Source organism: Schistocerca serialis, chromosome 11, assembly GCF_023864345.2.
Source record: "Schistocerca serialis cubense isolate TAMUIC-IGC-003099 chromosome 11, iqSchSeri2.2, whole genome shotgun sequence".
Lineage (NCBI taxonomy): Eukaryota > Metazoa > Arthropoda > Insecta > Orthoptera > Acrididae > Schistocerca > Schistocerca serialis.
This window is the reverse complement of record NC_064648.1, coordinates 198,766,521-198,792,926: the sequence shown is the minus strand read 5'-3', so window position 1 is coordinate 198,792,926 and position 26,406 is coordinate 198,766,521. Positions and strand designations below refer to the sequence as shown.

Here is a 26,406-nt window from a genome sequence, read left to right as displayed (position 1 = left end):
AAAAGCAGAATGTGAAGGAAAGGCCATCCACAAAATATGATTAATTAGTATATTTGCCGTATAAAGATTTATCTAGTCAACAGCTGCTGACTGGGTAACACACACTTTCCTTTCGTTGGCTACCACCTTTCTCCACATAGGAACTTCTTGTCAACATTGCCTCATCTTTGAACAAGTGCAGCTCATCTGACAGCCCTTTGCATAATCAGAAAAAATGTAAAATAAACAACATAGGAAATACGGAAGCGTCCGATCCCACCTGTCTGCTTTGACCCATGACGTCACAAATATGGCGGAAACAAAAACACACACACACTTTCCACAAGAAGCCTAATGACACTAATGGGACACACGCAGGAAATGGGGTGTTTTGGGTGGGGGGGGGGGGGGGGGCAAACTAAATATAAACAAATTTAGACGCCTAGCGTAGCTACAACGTGTAAGTGAAGACAGCCATGCATGAATACCCACCCACCTCCCCAGGGGTCGTAACTCCTGCAACCCATAGAAGATAAAGATGCTTCAGTAGCTGATTAGTGTTTTTTGTCTTTTTTTAAAAAAAAATCTCATGGGATAGAACGAACAGATCAGAAAGATAAATATAATAAACTAAAACAGATATTCGAGGAAACAGATAATTAAAATAAGTAATAAGTGTTTTTAAATTTAAAAAAATCTCACGAGATAGAACGAACAGATCAGAAAAGTAAATAAAATAAGATGAAACAGAACTGGAGACAGCCACACTCAAACCAAACTCCGCGCCGTCATGACGTCACACACGACAACACCCTTACGTCACGGGTCAAAGCCGACACGTGGGATCGGACGCTTCTGTCGACCCATAACATAATTAATCAAAAATATAAAATGGTTCGACACGTACTGCAACATGAGTAAATGCTAAAAATTTTAGTTTAAGGTACGATGGAATAAAAGACACAAAGGATGGCTTAGACATGATTATGAATATGGATCATTCTCAATGTCAGATACAGCAGTTAAGCTTAAATGAACTGCAGCTAACCTACCGTTCGGTTGGTGACTCACAATAACTTTGTACACTATCTAGTAGAAATTGACGCGAGAACTGTGGATGTAGCACAATTTTAAGATTTTAAATTATAAAACAGTAACCAGCCACAATAACAGTTTAAAAAAATTATTTAAACCTTGAGCAGATGCACCTACATAGAAAGTGTGACAAAAAAAATTGTTCTGCCCCATTCCATTGTTTTTTTGGAATTGTGGGCCCATAGCTATTACTTTATTTTTGCTTCAGCTAACAATGATAGACTGTGTTCTTGTATGTCCAAGTGATCAGCCGTAACACAACACACACAGCAAGCTATTGTCTATGATATAATTAGTAATCAAATAGGCAGTCATCTGGGATCTGATGCAACTGCACTGTTTATTGCTTCGAGTGGGTCATTACTGTGCGGTAACATCTATCCGTGGCAACAGAGTGGTCTAGTGAAAGTTTATTTCATTATTGTTTGATTAAGAAGTGCTTTAGCTCATATTCTGTAAGTCTGTCCACTTGAAATTGTAAACCTTGTCATATTTATTTGTAATTCATAGTAGTAACATTTCAGACAGAGGACTTTTGCTCCCAGCAATCGTCTGCAAAAAGTGACAAGTTGTGTTTTCATATGATATACTGATCTTCCAGCCAATACTGCTGTTTTCAGAAATGGTATACCTTTATAGCCCAATTTCTCTAGTCACTACATTTCAATGGTAATGAGAATCAGCATGCCCATTGCTCATGGGTAAATACAGAGCTGGTGCAGTATAAGCAGACCAAACATCATCAACACACTGATATATAGAATTGATCAGATATGATTCCACAATTTAATAAGATGGCTGAACTCCGAGTCAATGATAGGAGATGAGGAAAAATATTTAGAATAGGATAAATGTGTAAAAACAAGCTAATTACAAAGCAGATACTGCCCAAATGGGTCTTACAACCACTAGTGATGTAGGTAATGTTAGTAGAATGAAAAGGGAACCACACTGTCGGTCCACAAATTGCTATCAGTCTATTGTTTTGAGAACTAACAAAGTTGAAGTGAAATACAATCAGCAATACACTTGCTATTTGTTAACACAAAGTGTACCTTTAAAACTAACCATCAGCTGTTTGTTACCTCACAAACAGTTTCATGGAGGACAAAACGGTCTCTCTCATAACACACTCAAGTAGGCAGTAAAAACAATAAAAATTCTTAATGCATTGCAGACACTTTTCTCATAATAATGCATTGCAGACACTTTTCTCATAATGCCACTGTCCAACAATGAATGAAATATAAACAAACATTTAAAGAATGTCTAATTCACCATAATGAGCTGCTAATTCAACAATTATTTACCAATCTGTTCCAAGTGCACAGATCATGTATCAAAAGATAATTTGCATATTTTGAATAAATAATGCTATGCCATTCTTTAAATATTTATGAGCTGTGAGCACCCTCTTCATAAAATATACTATAAATAATTTACTTTTTTTCACGATCACAGAGAGCAATTATTGTAAATAAGACATTTTCCCTTAAAATCTGTCTCAATAGCAGTGTGTTCAGCAATGAAACCATGGATGCAGATCACTCATCTCCTGTGGTTGTGAGCAAAGTATAATATTAATTACCAACAGTCTAAATATACATATCCTGACATAGAATCCCACTTAATGGCTCATGCATGACACTTGATGCAATTAAACACTGAAAGGAACATTAGTAATTTTATAACAAGATTTCTAAAAGCAAGTAAAGAGACAGAAATGAATACTATTCTCCAAAAACAATTTTAATACGTCGTGGTAACAATATAAGAAATATATGTTCCGCATTTTTCTTTGCTGAAAAAGGCTTGGCATATTCCCTTTCAACAAAATCTTATGTTAACAGCCTCTAGCCATCTATCATTTTAAGTAATACATATGCTAGACAGGATTTTCAAACGGCACACACAAAAGGCTTTATTTACTTAATTAAAAGAAAAAAAAATCAAAGTTATCAAACAAGGAAAAAAGCCTCACCACTTTGAAATTATGCCTGTGGACAGTAACTCAATCTGGACAACAATCAATGCCAGGTGAAATCATCAATCTGCTTACAGCTAACATGCAAATTTCTCTTACAGTGAATCTCTGATCACATCCGTAACATTTACTCCTCTTTATCTATTTCAGAAATTTTAAGGTAGGGCAACTATTCCAGTAACATTTATTATAACAGTTTATAATACAAAGATGAAAGATTCACTGTAAGTGCTTCAAGATAGAAAAAAATAAAATACACTTTCTCACAGGCAACACAGTATCTAGTCACATAAGCACCTTGGACAAAACTTGCTGTCAAATCCACCATGGACATCCTTATTTCATATAGTACTTCAAAGCTAGTTCTTCCAATGTAACAGCAGTGATTCTTCACACCATATTGCTCATTTTCTTTTCCTGTTTTTCCCCAAAATAAATGGGAAACTTTCTGCTGAAGATTTAGTTAAAATGTGTGTTTTGTTTCACAAACATACTGAAGCTACAATATTGCTGTTACGTACCTGAAACGTTTCATTAATGTGCAAGTATCAACACACTGAAAAACAATTGCAAAAAAATCTTACTACTTCCTACTTGTAAAAATGTTCGAAAAAGTGTTACAGTGAGGTCTGGGAAGGGCGATGGGCTGGAGAGAACAAGTCTTGCTCTATCTTAAATAATTACCAGCAATTCGTCCATGCTCGTGTTCCATTTTTCCAGATTTATTCGTTTGATGGCACATTTTTCTTGCCGTGGTTTGCAAAAAGCGCCGTGAACAACTGCTGTTGCTCCGACACCTAGAAATAAAAGTAGAATTTCAATACGTTGGCACATATTCTGCAGAAATATTCATATTTATAGTGATTTTAACATTAAGTAACTAACTATTGACATTAGTCGTTTATATTGTGAAGTTTGCGACATGTTTTGTACACTAGTCTGCAAAAATCGCCATTATTTTTCTTTATTCGAGGTAAAAGTATGATAAAACACTCCGGGATGGAAACAACTATCTACAAGATAAGTGTGACTGTACGAAGGGAAGAAGAAACGAGTGAAATACACGGAGTCTAAATGTCAAAGGCTGTCATATGTCATTACGTGCAAAATTTACTGTGCACCATCACCTAAACAGAAACAGTATTTTATTATAAGTTAACCACCCAACTGTTCGTCTACTAATATGTTACGTCTCCATTGCCTTTAAGTTACAAGAACACCATAGCATAACGCCCAGAATTCAACTGCAGTCATGCCACGACGTAAAAAATCCACAAAAACATTCATTTTTTGCAGTTCAGCAGAATGTTATCTTAGGAGCATTACCTGTGTTTAGAATAACTGTTAGAAAACTATGTCAAGTTCACAACATTTCATTAAAAACTCTTACTTTTAACAAAACATTCAATAAAACACTGGTTTCACTCCTGGTACGTCACGTTTTCCGCTTCTTTCTCGCACTGTCATTCAACTAACAACTGTCTAGGGACTGCATGATGCAGTCATACAGTCTTACTCCACAAAAAATGAAAAACAAAGGCCACGTAAAATAGCAAGCTGCGGTACAAACTTCATTCGACTTCCAATAAAAAGAGAGAAAATGTATACACACACTCCAAATGATCACACGAACTTCATATTGCAAATAATACAAACGCTGAACGACACCAGGCAGATTTCGCCGTCACGTTATAGACAGTTATTTTACTGACCGATAACTTCCTTCAGTTCGTAGTCATCCTTAGAGTTGGGCCAGCCTTGCGTCGTCGAGCCGGCACCAGTCGTCGCCATTTTGTGAGCGAGAATATCTCCGATGGAAGCTCTGGCGGCCAAATGCGGACCTAAGCCGTCCGGGCCTGTGCAGTTGGATGTTTTCCGCCGGAAAATACCGGGCGAGCCAGGCGGCATGAGCCCGGGAGAGATTTTCCTGAAAGGAGGGGACACAAACACATGTAATTCAGCATTCTTATTGTAAAAGACACTTTCTCAATATTTAGTACACTGGCAGCATGGAAAAGCGTGAGGAACGAAAGTTATTAAAAGATAACTCTGAGCGCAATAAAGCAAATAGGACAACGTAAGCAGGAGAAACAAAAGACTGTACGCGTAAGAAGGGGGCGGGTCCACACGTGGTGACGACAGCACGCAGCAAGCGACTATCGCTCTTGTAGACTACACCGACAAAGGTCATATTTGCGATCGCCCAATCGGTTCATTAACCGAGTAAACCGGACTTCTTGGCTCGCCTCATAACGGCACTGTATTTTCTTCTAGAAAGAGCGATATAGTTTAGTAAAATGCAACAAATACAGTCTTTACAGTGTACAGATATTGCATGCACCTTATTTATTCCTAATAGCAGAGAAGGATGCCTCATAGCACTTTGTTGAGGTAAGACTGCATCTGACACGGTGACTGTTTACTTAGCTTCATTTGTTTGCGTAAAAGTGTACAAAGTGGCTGTGGCGTTGCTGTTACAATCAATAGACTGAACACAGAAGGTTGTGATCGGAGATTTCTTTTCCCCAACAGTAGTGAGTGTTTGCCGCAGTCAGATCAATATTCATTTCTGACAAATCAAGGTAAACGAGCTTTTCTTGGCAGCCAATCCTTTTTACGTAATCGGATCTCCCTCTGTCCGACTGCGTGCTTCAATAACAGCAACCAAGTGCTGTTAGGAAGACAGGCACAGGGTTAAGAAAAGATGCGGAGGGAAGGAGGGTCAGAGTTCTTCAGTCTCTCTCCCCCACGAAATGCGCTACATATGCTCAGAATTTTAATAAAAATAACAGTAAAATATATACAATATTTCATGATCATAATCATTTGTTAACATCAGTTTTTAGTACAGTGGTTTTGCCTTTTTGGTGATTTTTTTTTTTTTTGTGGGGGGGGGGGGGGGAGGGGAGGAGGATCCCCGCCTGTTGGAAGCAAGCTTACGTTTCTGGGTGTTGTCCTGCATATCAACGCTCATGATTGATCCCCTATTGTCATGATCACCATTCTTCCTTTCTTCATGATTTGTGATCATCAAATAGCCGCCGACCAAGCTCTACAAAAATATGTACCGAGTGACTGTAAATAAAATGCAGCTACTCACAGTGTGGGCTGTATGGCAGCGAAACTTGATAGATATTCTAATGTGCTAATACAGAACCGATTAACGTGGATAAAAATAGTTCCGATTTTGGCACAAGGTGCAAGGCGTACGGAACTATTTCCACGTGTAATGGCTGAGGAACGGAATGTGGACAGAAAAGGTCAAAAAAGCGAGGAAGGCGTTATGCTGATGATGTTATTATTAACCGATTACTACAGGATTTGTTCAATGAATGTGAGCACTGGAGAGGCCGACGAGATGCTGCATCCATAAAACGATGTGATAAACAGTTGCTCGCAGTAGTTTAGGTGGAATCTGAGCAACGCGTTCATATTACACTCTCCGTCAGATCAGGTACAGACCGAGCGTATCCGTGGTAAAAGCGTTCTTTTATATAGTCCCAGAGCCAAAAGTAAAAACTATTCGGATGAGATCGTCTCGCAGGCCATGCATCTGGAACACCTGTGCAGATAACACGTTCGTGGAAAGTTGTATCAAGCAGATATTTCTCTAGACGATCGCCATGAGGTGTTGCCTCGTCTTGCGTGCGAAATGAAAATAGTGGTTTCCACACAGTTGCGACCACGCAAAGCAGGAATCACACGCTGTAAAAAGTGGTCTCGATAACTTGCATACGTCACGGTACACCTGACAGGCCCTCTTCGTGAACTCTCTTAAAAGAAGAACGGACAGCGTTGTGAATCCACAGCACATGGTCACATGAGGCAAGTGCAAAGCTTCTTCGCGCACAGCAACCCAAAATAGTGAGTTCAAATTCAAATGGCTCTATGCACTATAGGACTTAACATCTGAGAGCATCAGTCCCCTAGACTTAGAACTACTTAAACCTTACTAAACTAAGGACATCACACACATCCATGCCCGAGGCAGGATTCGAGCCTGCGACCGTAGCAGCAGCGCGGTTCCGGACTGAAGCGCCTAGAACCGCTCGGCCACAGCGGCCGGCAATTCGTACTTACTGCACCCTGAGTGTAAAATGTGCCTCGTCACTCCATCTTATCAACTTCGATCCGTGCCGGACACCAGAGAGCAAATTCAGAACATTGCTGCGGATCAAGAGGTTGTTTAGGTCCTGCACTGTTTGGATCTTGTACGGGTACCAGTGTAATACACTGGAAAGCCAAAGAAACTGGGACACTTACCTAATATCATGTAGGGCCCCGGGAGCACGCAGAGGTGCCGCAACACGACGTGTCATGGACTCGACTAATGTCTGAAGTAGTGCTGGAGGGAATCGACACCATGAATCCTGCAGGGCTGTCCATAAATCCGTAAGAGTACGAGGATGTGGAGATCTCTTCTGGACAGCACGTTGCAAGGAATCCCAGATATGGTCCACAATGTTCATGTCTGAGACGATTGGTGGCCAAAGGGAGTGTTTAAACTCAGAAGAGTTCTGGACGTTTGGGGTGTCGCATTGTCCTACTGGAATTGCCCAAGTGCGTCGGAATGCACAATGGACATGAATGGAAGTCGGTGATCAGACTGTCACCGGTCAGAGTCGTATCTAGACGTATAAGTGGTCCAATATCACTCCAACTGCACATGCCCCACACCATTACAGAGTCTTAAACAGCTTGAATACTCCCCCGCTGATACGGAAGTTCCATGGATTCTTGATGTTGTCTCCATACCCGTACACGTCCAGCCGCTCGATACAATTTGAAACGAGACTCGTCCGACCAGGCAACGTGTTTTCCGTCATCAACAGTCCAATGTCGGTGTTGACGGGCCCTGGCGAAGCGTAAAGCTTTGTGTCGTGCAGTCATCGAGGGTACACGAGTGGGCATTCGTCTCCGAAAGCCCACATCGATAATGTTTCGTTGAATGGTTCGCACGCTGACACTTGCTGATGTCCAAGCACTGAAATCTGCAGCAATTTGCGGAAGGGTTGCATTTCAGTCACATTCAACGATTCTCTCCAGTCAGCGTTGGTCCCGCTCTTGCAGGATGTTTTTCCGGCAGCTGCGATGTCGGAGAGATTCACTGTACACTCGTGAAATGGTCGTACGGGAAAATCCCCACTTCATTCCTAGCTCGAAGCTGTGTCCCATCGCTAGTGCGCAGACTATAACACCACATTCTAACTCACCTAAATCTTGATAACCTGCCATTGTAGCAGTAGTAACCGATCTAACAACTGCGCCAGACACTTGCTGTCTTATACAGGCGTTGCCGACCGCAGCGCCGTATTCTGCCTGTTTACATATCTGTGTACTTGAATACGCACACCTATACCAGTTTCTTTGGCGCTTCGGTGTATACAGGGTGGTCCATTGATAGTGACCAGGCCAAATATCTCACGAAATTAGCGACAATCGAAAAAACTACAACGAACGAAACTTGTCTAGCGTGAAGGGGGAAACCAGATGGGGCTATGCTTGGCCCGCTAGATGGCGCTGCCATAGGTCAAACGGATATCAACTGCGTTTTTTTAAATAGGAGCCCCTTTTTTTTATTACATATTCGTGTAATACGTAAAGAAATATGAATGTTTTAGTCGGGCCACTTTTTTCGCTTTGTGATAGGTGGCGTTGTAATAGTCACAAACATATGGCTCACAATTTTAGACCAACAGTTGGTAACAAGTAGGTCTTTTTAAATTAAAATACAGAACGTAGGTACATTTGAACATTTTATTTCGGTTGTTCCAATGTGATACACGTGCCTTTGTGAACTTTTCATTTCTGAGAACGGATGCTGGTACAGCGTGATTACCTGTAAATATCACATTAATGCAATAAATACACAAAATGATGTCCGTCATCCTCAATGCATTTGGCAATACGTGTAACGACATTCCTCTCAACAGCGAGTAGTTCGCCTTCCGTAATGTTCGCAAATGCATTGACAATGCACTGACGCATGTTGTCAGACGTTGTCGGTGGATCACGGTTGCAAATATCCTTCAACTTTCCCCACAGAAAGAAATCCGGGGACGTCAAATCCGGAGAACGTGCGGGCCACGGTATGGTGCTTCGACGACCAATTCACCTCTCATGAAATATGCTATTCAATACCGCCTCAACCGCACGCGAGCTGTGTGCCGGACATCCATTACGTTGGAAGTACATCGCCATTCTGTCATGCAGTGAAACATCTTGTAGTAACATCGGTAGAACATTACGTAAGAAATCAGCATACATTGCACCATTTAGATAAAATGGGGGAAAATTATCCTTGCTTCCATAATGCCGCACCATACATTAACCCGCCAAGGTCGCTGATGTTCCACTTGTCGCAGTCATCGTGGATAAACTGGTAGAAGCTGACCTCGGCGAAGATCAATTTGGATTCCGCAGAAATGTTGGAATACGTGAGGCAATACTCACCCTACGACTTATCTTAGAAAATAGATTAAGGAAAGGCAAAGCTACATTTCTAGCATTTGTGGACTTAGAGAAAGCTTTTGACAATGTTGAGTGGAATACTCTCTTTCAAATTCTAAAGGTGGCAAGGGTAAAATACAAGGAGCGGAAGGCTATTTACAATTTGTACAGAAACCAGATGGCAGTTATAAGAGTCGAGGGGCATGAAAGGGAAGCAGCGGTTGGAAAGGGAGTGAGACAGGGTTGTAGCCTGTCCCCGATGTTATTGAATCTGTATATTGAGGAAGCAGTAAAGGAAACAAAAGAAAAATTCGGAGTAGGTATTAAAGTCCATGGAGAAGAAATAAAAACGTTGAGGTTCGCCGATGACATTGTAATTCTGTCAGAGACAGCAAAGGACTTGGAAGAGCAGTTGAACGGAATGGACAGTGTCTTGAAAGGAGGATATAAGATGAACATCAATAAAAGCAAAACGAGGATAATGGAATGTAGTCGAATTAAGTCGGGTGATGCTGAGGGAATTAGATTATGAAATGAGACACTTAAAGTAGTAAAGGAGTTTTGATATTTGGGGATCAAAATAACTGATGATGGTCGAAGTAGAGAGGATATAAAATGTAGACTGGCAATGGCAAGGCAAACGTTTCTGAAGAAGAGAAATTTGTTAACATCGAGTATAGATTTAAGTGTCAGGAAGTCGTTTCTGAAAGTATTTGTATGGAGTGTAGCCATGTATGGAAGTGAAACATGGACGACAAATAGTTTGGACAAGAAGAGAATAGAAGCTTTCGAAATGTTGTGCTACAGGAGAATGCTGAAGATTAGATGGGTAGAACACATAACTAACGAGGAGGTATTGAATAGAATTTGGGAGAAGAGGAGTTTGTGGCAGAACTTGACAAGAAGAAGGGACCGGTTGGTAGGACATGTTCTGAGGCATCGAGGGATCACAAATTTAGCATTGGAGGGCAGCGTGGAGGGCAAAAATCGTACTGGGAGATGAAGAAGCTTGCACAGGATAGAGTAGCATGGAGAGCTGCATCAAACCAGTCTCACGACTGAAGACCACAACAACTACAACAACAACACACTGCAACCCCGATTCCCAGAACTCCTGAAGATAGACGTTGACTGTGGATATTGTATCACAGACACAGTCCCTTTGACTGTTCAGAGATGTCACCAAACCCGCCCAAAGATGTAAACAACCATGGTTGAGCAGCGCTTATTAGACGGAAGGGGTGTGACAGCCGATCACTTCCAGTCATTCCACCAGGAAGGAGGAACACGGCTCGAGTTATCTGTAGTTCAACCATGCCTAGACGGTCAATACTGCGATTCGATCGCGTCCGCATTGTTACTTTGTGCCAGGAAGGGCTCTCAACAAGGGAAGTGTCCAGGCCTCTCGGAATGAACCAAAGCGATGTTGTTCGGACATGGAGAAGATACAGAGAGACGGGAACTGTCGATGACATGCCTCGCTCAGGCCGCGCAAAGGCTACTACCTACGGATTATGGCTCGGAGGAACCCTGGCAGCAACGCCACCATGTTCAATAATGCTTTTCGTGCAGCCACAGGACGTCGTGTTACGACTCAAACCGTGCGGAATAGGCTGCACGATGCACAACTTCAGTCCCGACGCCCATGGCGAGGTCCATCTTTACAACCACGACACCGTGCAGGGCAGTACAATGGGCTCAACAACATGTCGAATGGATCGCTCAGGATTGGCATCACGTTCTCTTCACCGATGAGTGTCGCATATGCCTTCAACCAGACAATCGCCGGAGACGTGTTTGGAGGCAACCCAGTCAGTCTGAACGCCATAGACACACTGTCCAGCGAGTGCAGCAAGGTGCAGGTTCCCTGCTGTTTTGGGGTGGCATTATGTGGGGCCGACGTACGCCGCTGGTGGTCACGGAAGGCGCCGTAACGGCTGTACGATACGTGAATGACATCCTCCGAATGACCGTGCAACCATATCGGCAGCATACTGGCGAGACATTCGTCTTCATGGACGACAATTCCCCATCGTGCCCATCTTGCGAATGAGTTCCTTCAGGATAACTACTAGAGTGGCCAACTTGTTCTCCATACATGAATCCTGCCGAATATGCCTGGGATAGTTTGAAAATGGCTTATTTATTTATTTATTTATCGTATGGCAATACAGACACATAAGAAACAAACAGATAAATCACTAATATAACAAACGTTAATAACTGCAAACCAACATTACTAATATAACGAAGTTTACGGATTACCAACAAACATCATGTCTATTAATATAATCTATCGACTCTGGAGTTGCGAGCAGGAAGTCATCGGGGCTCCCATTATAGGCTCTTCTGGAACACTCTTCAACAATGTGGCTGATGGTCTTTTTCCGCAGTCACACTGAGGGGATGGTCATTTTACCCCATTTATACAGGGAGTAAGCACATGTGCCATGACGAGTTCTAATCCTATTTAGAGTGGACCACGTTTTGCGTGGTAGCTCAAAACCAGGTGGCTTTTGTGTGATGCAAGGCATGTTATGATTTTGCCATACGTTCCATTTTTGAGACCATGCGTTTGTGATACTGAAACCTTCTTGTACACAGTTCCTTGCTGCTCTTGTTGGCGGGTTCCTAGATCGAAGCCTATTAGTGTTTGCAGCCTCAGTGTCTTGGTGGATTGGCAGGCTTCGATTTCCCGTGATGTTTTTGTATTCACGTACAAGGGCGTCAGTACGTCGCAGGTGTGGCGGCGGGATGTGGCCTAATATTGGGAGCCATTGCGTTGGAGTGGGTTTAATTACTCCAGAAATCATCCTTAGAGTGTTATGCAACTGGACATCCACCTTTTTTACATGTGGGCTGTTTAGCCAAATCGGAGCACAGTATTCGGCAGCCGAGAATACAATTGCTAAAGCAGAGGTGCGGAGAGTGGAGGCCGTTTAGGGACGATGTGACCTACCAACCACTCTGATGTATCTACGCCGAATAGCCGTTGAGGAAATGGGACAGTTTGGACCAACAGTGCCTTGATGAACTTGTGGATAGAATGCCACGATGAATACAGGCATGCACGAATGCAACAGGATGTGCTACTGGGTATTAGAGGTACCGGTGTGTACAGCAATCTGGACCACCACCTCTGAAGGTCTCGCTGTATGATGGTACAACATACAATGTGTTGTGTTCGTGAGCAATACGAAGGGCGGAAATGATGTTTATGTTGATCTCTATTCCAGTTTTCTGTACAGGTTCCGGTTGGTTCAAATGGCTCTGAGCACTATGGGACTTAACATCTATGGTCATCAGTCCCCTAGAACTTGGAACTACTTAAACCTAACTAACCTAAGGACATCACACAACACCCAGCCATCACGAGGCAGAGAAAATCCCTGACCCCGCCGGGAATCGAACCCGGGAACCCGGGCGTGGGAAGCGAGAACAGGTTCCGGAACTCTCGGAGCCGAGGTGATGCAAAACTTTTTTTGATGTGTGTAGAAATGCGATTCATTCGACAGACGACACGTCTCTATTGATTTATCCAATATGAGCGCCGGAGACGTCGACGCTATGCTCATCTGTAAAACGATATGATCAGCAGTTATTCGCAGCAGTTCTGATGGAATATAAGCAAACTCGGTGATGCTGTGTCCACTGCAATCGTAACTACGATCTCGTCGGGCCAATACAGGAACACACAGGGGTCGTGTGATGTGGAGCTCCACGTTCCACAATAGCCTCTGAACGGTGCACTCCAAACACTTGCGCCTGCACCAGCACTGCACTTTGTCATCAGGTCTGATTACACAGCGAGGCATCCTCAGACCTCTTCGTTTTGTGATGGGCCGTGATCGTCCAAAATCATCTGGCCTACTCGTTATTTCACCACCCTTCAAACACTTTCCATAGATGCTGACATCTACATCTACACAATTACTCTGCTGTTCACAATAAAGTGCCAGGCATCGGATTCAATGAACCACCTTCAAGCTGAAACTTCCTGGCAGATTAAAACTGTGTGCCCGACCGAGACTCGAACTCGGGACCTTTGCCTTTCGCGTGCATGTGCTCTACCATCTGAGCTACCGAAGCACCACTCACGGCCGGTACTCACAGCCTTACTTCTGCCAGTACCTCGTCTCCTACCTTCCAAACTTTACAGAAGCTCTCCTGCGAAACTTGCAGAACTAGCACGCCTGAAAGAAAGGATACCGCTGCATGGTGAAGTTTCGCAGGAGAGCTTCTGTAAAGTTTGGAAGGTAGGAGACGAGATACTGGCAGAAGTAAAGCTGTGAGTACCGGGCGTGAGTGGTGCTTCGGTAGCTCAGATGGTAGAGCACTTGCCCGCGAAAGGCAAAGGTCCCGAGTTCGAGTCTCGGTCGGGCACACAGTTTTAATCTGCCAGGAAGTTTCATAGCAGCGCACACTCCGCTGCAGAGTGAAAATCTCATTCTGGAAACATCCTCAAGGCTGTGACTAAGCCATGTCTCCGCAGTATCCTTTCTTTCAGGAGTGCTAGTTCTGCAAGGTTCGCAGGAGAGCTTCTGTAAAGTTTGGAAGGTAGGAGACGAGATACTGGCAGAAGTAAAGCTGTGAGTACCGGGCGTGAGTGGTGCTTCGGTAGCTCAGATGGTAGAGCACTTGCCCGCGAAAGGCAAAGGTCCCGAGTTCGAGTCTCGGTCGGGCACACAGTTTTAATCTGCCAGGAAGTTTCATAGCAGCGCACACTCCGCTGCAGAGTGAAAATCTCATTCTGGAAACATCCTCAAGGCTGTGACTAAGCCATGTCTCCGCAGTATCCTTTCTTTCAGGAGTGCTAGTTCTGCAAGGTTCGCAGGAGAGCTTCTCTAAAGTTTGGAAGGTAGGAGACGAGGTACTGGCAGAAGTAAAGCTGTGAGTACCGGGCGTGAGTCGTGCTTGGGTAGCCCAGTTGGTAGAGCACTTGCCTGCGAAAGGCAAAGATCCCGAGTTCGAGTCTCGGTCCGGCACACAGTTTTAATCTGCCAGGAAGTTTCAAATTAGCGCACACTCCGCTGCAGAGTGAAAATCTCATTCTGGAAACATCCTCAAGGCTGTGACTAAGCTATGTCTCCGCAGTATCCTTTCTTTCAGGAGTGCTAGTTCTGCAAGGTTCGCAGGAGAGCTTCTGTAAAGTTTGGAAGGTAGGAGACGAGATACTGGCAGAAGTAAAGCTGTGAGTACCGGGCGTGAGTGGTGCTTCGGTAGCTCAGATGGTAGAGCACTTGCCCGCGAAAGGCAAAGGTCCCGAGTTCGAGTCTCGGTCGGGCACACAGTTTTAATCTGCCAGGAAGTTTCATAGCAGCGCACACTCCGCTGCGGAGTGAAAATCTCATTCTGGCACCTTCAAGCTGTCTCTCTACCGTTCTACCCTCGAACGGCGCGCGGGAAAAACGAGCACTTAAATTTTTCTGTGCGAGCCCTGACTTCTCTTATTTTATCGTGATGATCATTTCTCCCTATGTAGGTGGATGCCAACAGAATGTTTCTGCAATCGGAGGAGAAAACTGGTGATTGAAATTTCATGAGAAGATCCCGTCGCAACGAAACCCACCTCTGTTTTAATGATTGCCACTACTATTCACGTATCATGTCTGTGTCACTATCTCCCCCATTTCGCGACAATACAAAACGAGCTGCCCTTCTCTGAACTTTCTCGATGTGATCCGTCAGTCTACATCTACATCTCCATGGATAATCTGTAGATCGCATTCAAGTGACTGGCAGAGGGCAGCTGACGCGGATCCCACACCGCACACTAGTATTCCAGAACAGGACGGACAAGCGTGGTGAAAGCAGTCTCTTTAGTAGACCTGTTGCACCTTCTAAGTGTTCTGCCAATAAGTCGCAGTCTTTGGTCTGCTCTACCCACAACATTATCTATGTGATTGTTCCCATTTAGGCTACTTGTAATTGTAATCCCTAAGTACTTAGTTGGATTTACAGCATTCAGATTTGTGTGACTTATCGCGTATTCGAAATTTAGCAGATTTCTTTTACCACTCACGTGAATAACTTCACACTTTTCTTTATTCATGGTAAATTGCCATCTTTCCCAGCATACAGATATCTTATCTACATCATTTTGCAATTCGTTTTGGTCATCTGATGACTTTACAAGACGGTAAATGACAGCAGCATCTGCAAACATCGAGGGCTACTCAGATTGTCTCCTAGGTAGTTAACATACACACACACCAAAAAACGTTTTGCACCAACTCCGTTCCGAGAGTTCCGGAACCTGTACAGAAAACTGGAATACAGATCAACATAACAAGATTACAGCCCTTTGTTTTGCTCATAAAAACCATACAATGCATGTTGTACCACCCTACAGCGAGACCTTCAGAGGTGGTGATCCAGATAGCTGTACAAAATTGTTCAAATGGCTCTGAGCACTATGGGACTTGACTTCTGAGGTCATCAGTCCCGTAGAACTTAGAACTACTTAAACCTATCTAACCTAAGCACATCATATACGTCCATGCCCGAGGTAGGATTCGAACCTGCGACCGTAGCGGTCGAATCTGATCGTTCCATTTGAGCCATTTGAGATAATTTCGAATAGTCACGCCCAGATACTTGACCCCTCAAAGTAGGAGAAAGTTTCACTTATTTAGGGAGTAAAATATCTAGGGATGGAAGAATAACTAACAAAATTAATAGGAGGTTACAGAAGGGAGGCAATTTTTACCAAACAATAAAACACCTGATTTGGAATAATGAAGTTTCAGAAAGAGCGAAACTCCTTAAGTATAAGAATTATTACATCCGTATTGTCACCTATGGTGGACAAACGTGGACAATGACACAAAGGGACTGGAGCAGACTCCAAGCAGGGGAAATGAAATTTCGTAGAGCAGTTAAGGGAAAAACAAGAATGGACAGAGTAAGGAATGTAGAGATTAGAAAGGACCTTAAACAAGAAAGTACACTAGAAGAAATTGAAAAAAAAAAACCAGATTGCGATGGTATGGGCATGTTAAAGGATGCATGGGCAGAGACTCCCCAAAATTATGGAAGAACTGAAGATGGATGGGAAAAGACCTAGAGGGCGCCCAAGAACACGGTGGAAAATGGGAGTGGAAATATCTGTAGAGAGGAGAGGTGTGACCTGGCAGCAAGTGGAGGAAGAAAAGTGGTGGGAGGACCGAGCCAAATGGACATCTAATGCCACATATCTCCACGAACCTACCAACAAACTGTGGGATCCCCGATAAGCAGGATCAGTGGTGTATTGCTTATGGACAAACAAGCTGGCAAACAGGTGGTCATAATGTTTTGGATTATCAGTGTAAAAACGTCTGAAAACGATCAGTTGGTATTTCTTTCGTGTAAGTAGTCACAGACAGAAAAGGACATGGAAGAGCAGTTGAATGTAATGGACAGTGTCTTGAAAGGGGGATATCAGATGAACACCAACAAAAGGAAAACGAGGATAATGGAATGTAGTCGAAGTGAATCAGCTGATGCTGAGGGAACTGGATTAGGAAATGAGACACTTAAAGTAGTAAAGGAGTTTTGCTATTTGGGGAGCAAAATAACTGATTTAAGTGTCAGGAAGTCGTTTCTGAAATTATTTGTATGGAGTGTAGCCATGTGTGGAAGTGAAACACGGACGATAAACAGTTTAGACAAGAAGAGAATAGAAGATTTTGAAATGTGGTGCTACGGAAGGATGCTGAAGATTAGATGAGTAGATCATGTAACTAATGAGTAGGTACGGAATAGAATTGGGGAGAAAAGGAATTTGTGGCACAACTTGACTAGAAGAAGGGATCGGTTGGTAGGGCATATTCTGAGGCATCGAGGGATCACCAATTTAGTATTGGCGGGCAGCGTGGAGGGTAAAAATCGTAGAGGGAGACCAAAAGATGAATAGAGAAAGCAGATTCAGAAGGCTGTAGGTTGCAGTAGTTACTCAGAGATGACGAGGTTCACACAGGATAGAGTTGCATGGAGTGCTGCATCAATCCAGTCTTTGGACTGAAGACAACAACAACAACAACAAAATGGTTCAAATGGCTCTGAGCACAATGGCACTTAACATCTGAGGTTATCAGTCCCCTGGACTTGGAACTACTTAAACTTAACTAACGTAAGGACATCACACACATCCATGCCAGAGGCAGGATACGAAACTGCGATCGTAGCAGTCCCGCGGTTCCGGACTGAAGCCCCTAGAACCGCTCGGCCTCAGCGGCCGGCCAACAGGAACAAATAGTTGATTTGAAATCAGACACTGCCAGCGACAGCGTTATTCTCGAAATGACAGTCAGTTACTGGCATTCAGATGCAACTGCAGGGCGAAATTCGCTAGAGATACGAATGAAATGTGCGTACAAATATGTGTGAAGTATGTGAAATACGCTGGGTGATTCCATGATGATGTTACAAACTTTGAGTGTCGACGGAAAATGGTAAACGTACCAATTTGAGGTAAGGGACCTTGCCCAGAAGCAGTCGAGTAAAATTATAAGGGACAACCGTTCTGATGCCTCTGACAGGGCAGCTCTTCTGCTGCAATTTCTTTGCTTTCAGCAGTTTGGGAGGTCAAACAAGAAAACTAGAAAAAACTGTCCAGTAAACATGGGCTCTGAAATGAACACCATAGCCATTTCAGACCAGAAATTTTTCTGGAGGAAGAAAAATTTTCAGTTCAGTGGTAATATTCCTAGGCGATGTTTTGATGATTTTACAGGGTGTCTACGTGGACAAGAAAAAAAAATTCCCAGATTTTCCCCGGATTTCCCGGTTAAAAACACAATTTCTCCCGGATGAAATTACGTATAAAGCGGGTGAAAATACATCCGTGTTAAGTAACAGTATACTTTCCCTCGGAGCTGTAAAACCTATCAGTCCTTTGAATCGTAAAGGTCTTATACCGGCGGAGGACGTCCCAGCACTTTAGGAAACGAAATCCAGGAAAAACAATGCGTTTGGAAAGATGTTTGATGCAAGACAATATGCACAGAGTTTATTTTCGTATTGCTAAAGTACATACACACATTCCACAAATTACAGCACGGTAGCTTCCGAAACTCTAAAATAGAGATTGCGTTGAGCGATGCACTTTTGTCAGCGAGTCATAGTTCATGTCACGTGATCTCGCTAGTGAATGACGGCAGTTAACCAGAGCACGAGGCCTACGAGAAAGACGGGCCGCGGCGCGTACGTTACGAACGTGGGCCGAGCTCGCTCAACTCAGCAAAGTGCGTTTCTACAGTGGTTAACTCGTAAGTAGACGTGTATGTACGAACGAGAATTGCATCGTCTATTGGCATTCACTGATATTAGTCCTACAATGATAGGAAGTCCGTAGGCCTAGTAACAGGCTCTAATTTGGCAATTAAAGTCGTGCCAAAATGATTATCAGTTGCGTGGAAAAGTCGAAGTGTTCTGGCATGAAGAGCCTTGTGACATTCCTCAGTAACACATTATGCACATTTTTTTGAAGGTCAATTACACTTTTTGCCATCGATCGCATAATTTTTTATCTATGTAAAAACAACATTAAATATGAAAACTAACGTGAAGCTCTGTCGTTTTTTAGCGTGTGTTACACGTTAAGTAATATCAAATACAAATGTGCCGGTAAAATTTTAAATAGTGGCATAAATGACATCTTCTCGGCCCGACATTTTTCAAATGGCTGATCCTCAAAGTGTTCCGTTTTGAATGAGAGTTATAACGCCCTGTGATTTAAGAAATTCACTGCACATTCTCACACGTAACATAAATCATCTTGCGTGGAAATTTCCTTTGAAAGTAACGCATCTCAAGCCACAATTCGTAATATTTTCTGGTGATCTGTTAGAAATGTAAACAATTGTGACGTCACGCACATTGAATGCACGTTAGTTGTTACGGACGTACTGCACAATCTTCGACCTAAAGCCTTTGACACTTTACGGTGTCGGCAAACTGGTCTGTGCATTCTATAAATTACCCATTTTCTATGCAACTAAACCTTTATTTTGGTGTTATTCCCTGATTTATGTTTCACTGCTGCAGTATTATTCAGCAGTACTGGACTCAAGTTCTTTGTCAGCGTATCAGATCTTACACGTCACACCTACAAAACTTTAACTGAAATCTAAAACAACGAAAAATCCCGGAATTCTAAAAAATTCTCGGGTTTTTCCCGGATTTGTCCCGGATGAAAAAATTCCCGGGTTTTTCCTGGAATTCCCGGATGTCCCGGGCCGTATACACCCTGTTTTAGATACAAGATTTAGACAAAATTATGTACGCGTTTTCAAAACATACTTTGTACATTTTGCTTCATTTTATGGGCTAAAATAAATAATTACGTAATTTTCTCTATTGTAACAAATAGTAAAATGATCAATCAATAATAACCATGCAAAATAACAAGAACGATTCAGTTATACAATGTGTGACGGGACATCCTCCTCTAGCATTACTTTTCCTCAACAGTAGTTGTCGATAGGGTAAGGTGGCGTAAATCCGCCCTAGTAATTTCCTGTGGCTATAAAACGATTTTCGGAGGTGGGATCTTAACGTTATATACGTTAAATTATAGGTAATATAAAGGAGCAACTGTTTGCAAAATATTTTTGCTATACTATCAATAGTTTTTGAGATGTCCGTATTTTAAGAAACGTCCATTTTTTTCCATTTGCAAAAATGGTGGGGTAAATCCGACCCCCTATTTGTTTGGCTGATTTTGCGCAGAAATAGTTCTAAATGAACGTTTTTTTTGGGAAATAATTATAAGCAATTATGTTTTTTACATAAATGAACAAAATGTATTAAAAAATAATAATGTTTAGTTTACTAAATGTACTCAAAGGTAAATGAATGTAAATTTTAATTGAAAAAAAGATGATTTCATTGCACGGCGGTGCAACAGCAATGTCGATCTCGGAATGTTAAAATCATGAGCGACAGCTCGTAAAGACATTCCCATCTGCACTGCAGCAACTGCTCGGCGAATATCGTTTTGATTGCGTTTTGTCGTTTTTCGTTCGTAATTTCGTACCATTTTCCTAAAAATAAACAAAAATTGACTTTGTTTCCATAAATAAATAATTCCATACAAATAAACGGTAAAAAACATGCGGTCGGATTTATCCCACCACGCCATTTTTCATTTAACACACATAGAAACAATTTACACGAAATTTCCAACAAGAACGATAAATACACTGTATAGGTCACTAAATGCACTACAAAATCACTAACCGTTTTCTTTGCGATCGTTCTATTTAATAAGGTAAACCTAGTGGTGGAATTTTACACAAAAATTTAATTGAAACTCGAAAACACACTTGTTGTCATTTGGGTGTCTAATTGTCAAATGCGGCAAAGCTGTCACGGTGAGATTTTCTACATTCCGAATGCTCTGTATGGTAACACTAATGCGAAATCGCTCCGCTTTGCCGTTTCTCGCAATTAGAGGGCGGTCGGGTTTACACACCCGGTCGGATTTACCCCAATTTACCCTTCCACTATTATTTTTCGAATTTTGGACAGGTCAGGATTATCTCAGTTGCTTTTCTCAAAACTTTCATATAATTTTATACACAGTATGTCGTATTTCAATCTAAAATTTATGAAAAGAAATGTTATAATCGAAAAGTACTAGCTCTGAATGTACAGTCAAAATTATTTTTTTTCGCGTCTGAAATCACGAATTATCTGCACACTTAAAATTTCAGTTATTAATTGCGCAATACTGTAGTGTTTAGAATGTTTATTTCTGGATTCATTTATGAAATAATAATCGAAATTAATACTGTAACGAAAACTAATAGAAATTCATTTGTTAAGAAAAAATGTAAATCCTTTGTAATATTCTTATTTCCGCAGTGTGTCAGAGTTGTAAGCTTGCATCTGATGTGTTCGGACGCATTTTTGTATAATAGGTGCGAACAATGTAACTTCTGTTTTGTTAATGTGAAAAATCAAAATACTGTACGATGTGAGAAAATATATTTACGTAAAAATAATGCTGCAACAACAGTCTTCAGATTTATTTAGTTCAAACCTGATTTGAGATTTTCAGCTTCAAGAATCAGACCCCTAGACAAGAAGAACTGCAGTCATTTCAACGTTATGTAAGTAAGCATGAATGTTTATTGTAATCTTCGCTCCTCGCAAATCTTCATAAAAGACTTTGCTTATTAATTACTTGGCCTGGTCATTGTTTAATGTGGACTATAGAAGGAAGATGGAAGGAGGGGAGAGATTACAAGTGGAATAGAGCGAACCCACCACATCCGTGTGTTCTGGTGGTCATGACCTGCTGTCTGTTCGTGCACTGGCTTGCCGATGTTTTGATAGTGATGCCCAACAGTTGGTAGCACTTGCGCATTACGGAAAGGTTGAACATTCACAAATGTGTAGCTCGGGTTTCCACTGGGACGAAAATACTTCTGTCGCAGCTAAGGCACAAAAAAATGGCTCTGAGCACTATGGGACTTAACATCTATGGTCATCAGTCCCCTAGAACTTAGAACTACTTAAACCTAACTAACCCAAGGACATCACACACATCCATGCCCGGGGCAGGATTCGAACCTGCGACCGTAGCAGTCGCGCGGTTCCGGACTGAGCGCCTAGAACCGCTAGACCACCGCGGCCGGCCGCTAAGGCACAGTTAAAGTTAATTTACACAATTATAGCCAGAGAGTCTGAAAGGATCCACATCTACATCTACATGGATACTCTGCAAATCACATTTAAGTGCCTGGCAGAGGGTTCATCGAACCACCTTCACAATTCTCTGTTATCCCAATCTCGTATAATGCGTGGAAAGAATGAACACCTATATCCCTCCGTACGAGCTCTGATTTCCCTTATTTTATCGTGGTGATCGTTCCTCCCTATGTAGGTCGGTGTCAACAATTCGCATTCGGAGGAGAAAGCTGGTGATTGGAATTTCTTGAGAAGATTCCGTCGCAACGAAAAAGGCCTTTCTTTTAATGATTTCTAGCCCAAATCCTGTATCATTTCAGTGACACTCTCTCCCATATTTCGCCATAATACAAAACGTGCTGCCTTTCTTTGAAGTTTTTCGATGTACTCCGTCAGTCCTATCTGGTAAGGATCCCACACCGCGCAGCAGTATTCTAAAAGAGGACGGACAAGCGTAGTGTAGGCAGTCTCCTTAGTAGGTCTGTCACATTTTCTAAGTGCCCTGCCAATAAAACGCAGCGTTTGGTTAGCCTTCCCCACAATATCTTCTGTGTGTCCCTTCCAATTAAAGTTGTTCGTAATTTTAATACCTAGGTATTTAGTTGAATTTACGGCTTTTCAAAAATGGTTCAAATGGCTCTGAGCACTATGGGACTTAAGATCTGAGGTCATCAGTCCCGTTGACCTTAGAACTACTTAAACCTAACTAACCTAAGGACATCACACACATCCATGCCCGAGGCAGTATTCGAACCTGCGACCGTAGCGGTCGCTCGGTTCCAGATTGAAGCACCTACACCGCTCGGCCACACCGGCCGACTTACGGCTTCTAGATTAAGAGCAGTGAGCATTCGTTGAGTAGAAGAGATGCGTTTCACAGTAACGAAGATGAAAAAGTACTCGTAGCTCTTAAGGTATGTGCCTGAGAGCACATGTTTACTGAAGATTTTATTCCTTGATTTGTTCCATACCTCCAGCTCTCAAAATGTGGAAGGTAAAATGCAGTAGAAGAGGTCGAGGGTCAGAGGTGTCAGAACGATTTTCGCTTGTTTCGAGTCGGTCGTATCCCGTCCAGGGTTCAAAACTGATAATTTACCCTTCTCCATCATCCATGAAACTGTTAACATTACCACGGAATCACCCTTTATGCAGTAAATGTATGAAAATGTGACATATGCGTCCGCGGGCGAAAAAAAGATTAATTACACAGATAAATAAAAAAAATCAAGAACTGTCTTTCAGAGCAGAAGCTTTCTTGAGCCAGCTACGTATCTATCTGTTGTTGTTGTGGTGGTGGTCTTCAGTCCTCAGACTGGTTTGACGAAGCTCTCCACGCTACTCTATCCTGTGCAAGCTTCTTCATCTCCCAGTACCTACTGTAACCTACATCCTTCTGAATTTGCTTAGTGTATTCATCTCTTGGTCTCCCTCTACGATTTTTACCCTCCACGCTGCCCTCCAATACCAAATTCGTGATCCCTCGATATCTCAGAACATGTCCTACCAACCGATCCCTTCTTCTGGTCAAGTTGTGCCACAAACTCCTCTTCTCCCCTATTCTATTCAATACCTCCTCATTACTTACGTGATCTACCCATCTAATCTTCAGCATACTTCTGTAGCACCACATTTCGAAAGCTTCTATTCTCTTCTTGTCCAAACTTATTTATCGTTCACGTTTCACTTCCCTACATGGCTACACTCCCTACAAATACTTTCAGAAATGACTTCCCGACATTTAAATCTATACTCGGTGTTAACAAATTTCTCTTCTTCAGAAACGTTTTCCTTGCCGTTGCCAGTCTACATTTTATATCCTCTCTACTTCGACCATCTTCAGTTATTTTGCTCCCCAAATAGCAAAACTCCTTTACTACTTTAACTGTCTCATTTCCTAATTTAATTCCCTCAGCATCACCCGACTTAATTCGACTACATTCCACTATCCTCGTTTGGCTTTTGTTGATGTTCATCTTATATCCTCCTTTCAAGACACTGTCCATTCCGTTCAACTGCTCTTCCAAGTCCTTTGCTGTCTCTGACAGAATTACAATGTCATCGGCGAACCTCAAAGTTTTTATTTCTTCTCCATGGATTTTAATACCTACTCCGAACTTTTCTTTTGTTTCCTTTACTGCTTGCTCAATGTACAGATTGAATGACATCGGGGATAGGCTACAACACTGTCTCACTCCCTTCCCAACCACTGCTTCCCTTTCATACCCCTCGACTCTTATAACTGCCATGTGGTTTCTGTACAAATTGTAAATAGCCTTTCGCTCTCTGTATTTTACCCCTGCCACTTTCAGAATTTGAATGAGAGTATTCCAGTCAACATTGTCAAAAGCTTTCTCTAAGTCTACAAATGCTAGAAACGTAGGTTTGCCTTTCCCTAATCTTTCTTCTAAGGTAAGTCGTAGGGTCAGTATTGCCTCACGTGTTCCAGCATTTCTACGGAATCCAAACATGTTCCCCGAGGTCGGCTTCTAGCAGTTTTTCCATTCGTCTGTACAGAATTCGCGTTAGTATTTTGCAGCTGTGACTTATTAAACTGATAGTTCGGTAATTTTCACATCTGTCAACACCTGTTTTCTTTGGGATTGGAATTATTATATTCTTCTTGAAGTCTGAGGGTATTTTGCCTGTCTCATACATCTTGCTCACCAGATGGTAGAGTTTTGTCAGGACTGGCTTTGCCATCTATCTAGTGCCGCTAATATTAGACAAATTATAGGTGATACAGAGGTGTAAAACAACTGACTCTTCCCACGTTCCACTAACACTAACACACGGTACAGTGGGAAGCACCCTCTTCCACGCATTTTACAGTGTTTCGCAGCAGTGTAGATGTAGATGTAGATGCAGACACGTGGAGACGAGCGAGGCACCAGGCCGCATCTGCGAAATTACTTTCGTCAGATCGATCGGTGCTGCAATGCGCAACCGGGAGACAAACTGCGTCCCCGTGTGCGGGTTACCTACAGCATCTGGGAAACTAAACTCGCGCGTAGTTTCTCTGGCCTATTTAGAACTTGGCACATATCAAAGAGAAGTCCAACTGAGCTGTAAATGGCTTTTTTTTTTCCACAAGGCGCGCTGCACAAGGCGACTGCTGTGGGACATTTTGCAGAACGGCGTCTGTCTAGCTCCGTGGTCCCCAATCTTTCTTAGACCATTCCCCCTGAGTGCAATCTGACATTAGCTAGTACCCCCGGCGTCATTTGCCCCCCTGTTCTCCTCCCCTCTCCCACATTAAAGACTTGGAACCCTTTTATTTTTAAACTGATGAAAGATGAATGATATATAGTTTGTGTGTGTGTGTGTGTGTGTGTGTGTGTGTGTGTGTGTGTGTGTGTATGTGCTAGAACGAATGATGAAGAGATTCGTGGTGCCTCGTCAGTGCTGCTCACAAAAAATGGTTCAAATGGCTCTGAGCACTATGGGACTTTACAAGACGGTAAATAACAGTAGCATCTGCAAACATCGAGGGCTACTCACAAGGGAACCTCCCCATCGCACCCCCCCCCCCCCCCCAATCCCCCCAGATTTAGTTATAAGTTGGCACAGTGGATAGGCCTTGATAAACTGAAGACAGATCAATTGAGAAAACAGGAAGAAGTTGTGTGGAACTGAAAAAATAAGCAAAATATTTAAACTGAGTAGTCCATGGGCGACATAGGCAACATCAAGGACAATGTGAGCTCAGGCGCGCCGTGGTACCGTGGTAGCGTGAGCAGCTGCAGAACGAGAGTCTTTGGTTCAAGTCTTCCCTCGAATGAGAATTTTACTTTCTTTATTTTTGCATAGTTATTATCTGTCCGTTCGTTCATTGACGTCTCTGTTCACCGTAATAAGTTTAGTGTCTGTGTTTTGCGACCGCATCGCAAAACCGTGCGATTAGTAGACGAAAGGACGTGCCTCTCCAATGGGAACCGAAAACATTTGATCGCAAGGTCATAGGGCAGCCGATTCCTCCACAGAAAAACACATCTGATATACTCTATACCACACTGGTGACGGCATGTGCGTCACATATGTTGTCGACCCACCTAACTTGTACACTTGGCGAATGGGTAAAAAGATTCTTCTACCTTGCCAGATTTAGGTTTTCTTGTGGATGTGTTAATCACTCCCAAAAAAGTGATGAAAACATACGAGTTTGTCACATAAACTGAAAATAAAAAAACTAAACTTTTCACTCGATGGAAAATTTGAACCAA

At 42.5% G+C, this 26,406-nt stretch overlaps 1 protein-coding gene across 7 annotated transcripts in view; it reads right to left on the bottom strand.

Annotated features, from left to right (window-relative positions):
* Positions 1 to 26,406, bottom strand: part of LOC126426822 (serine/threonine-protein kinase OSR1) — a 523,270-nt gene that overhangs the window by 107,420 nt on the left and 389,444 nt on the right. For all 7 annotated transcript variants that reach the window (XM_050088845.1, XM_050088842.1, XM_050088846.1 and 4 more), the window contains 2 exons: positions 4,771 to 4,985; positions 3,743 to 3,855 (listed from right to left, as the gene is read on the bottom strand). In XM_050088845.1, coding sequence (XP_049944802.1) covers positions 3,743 to 3,855; positions 4,771 to 4,985 — 328 coding nt within the window. The remainder of the gene's footprint in view (positions 1 to 3,742; positions 3,856 to 4,770; positions 4,986 to 26,406) is intronic.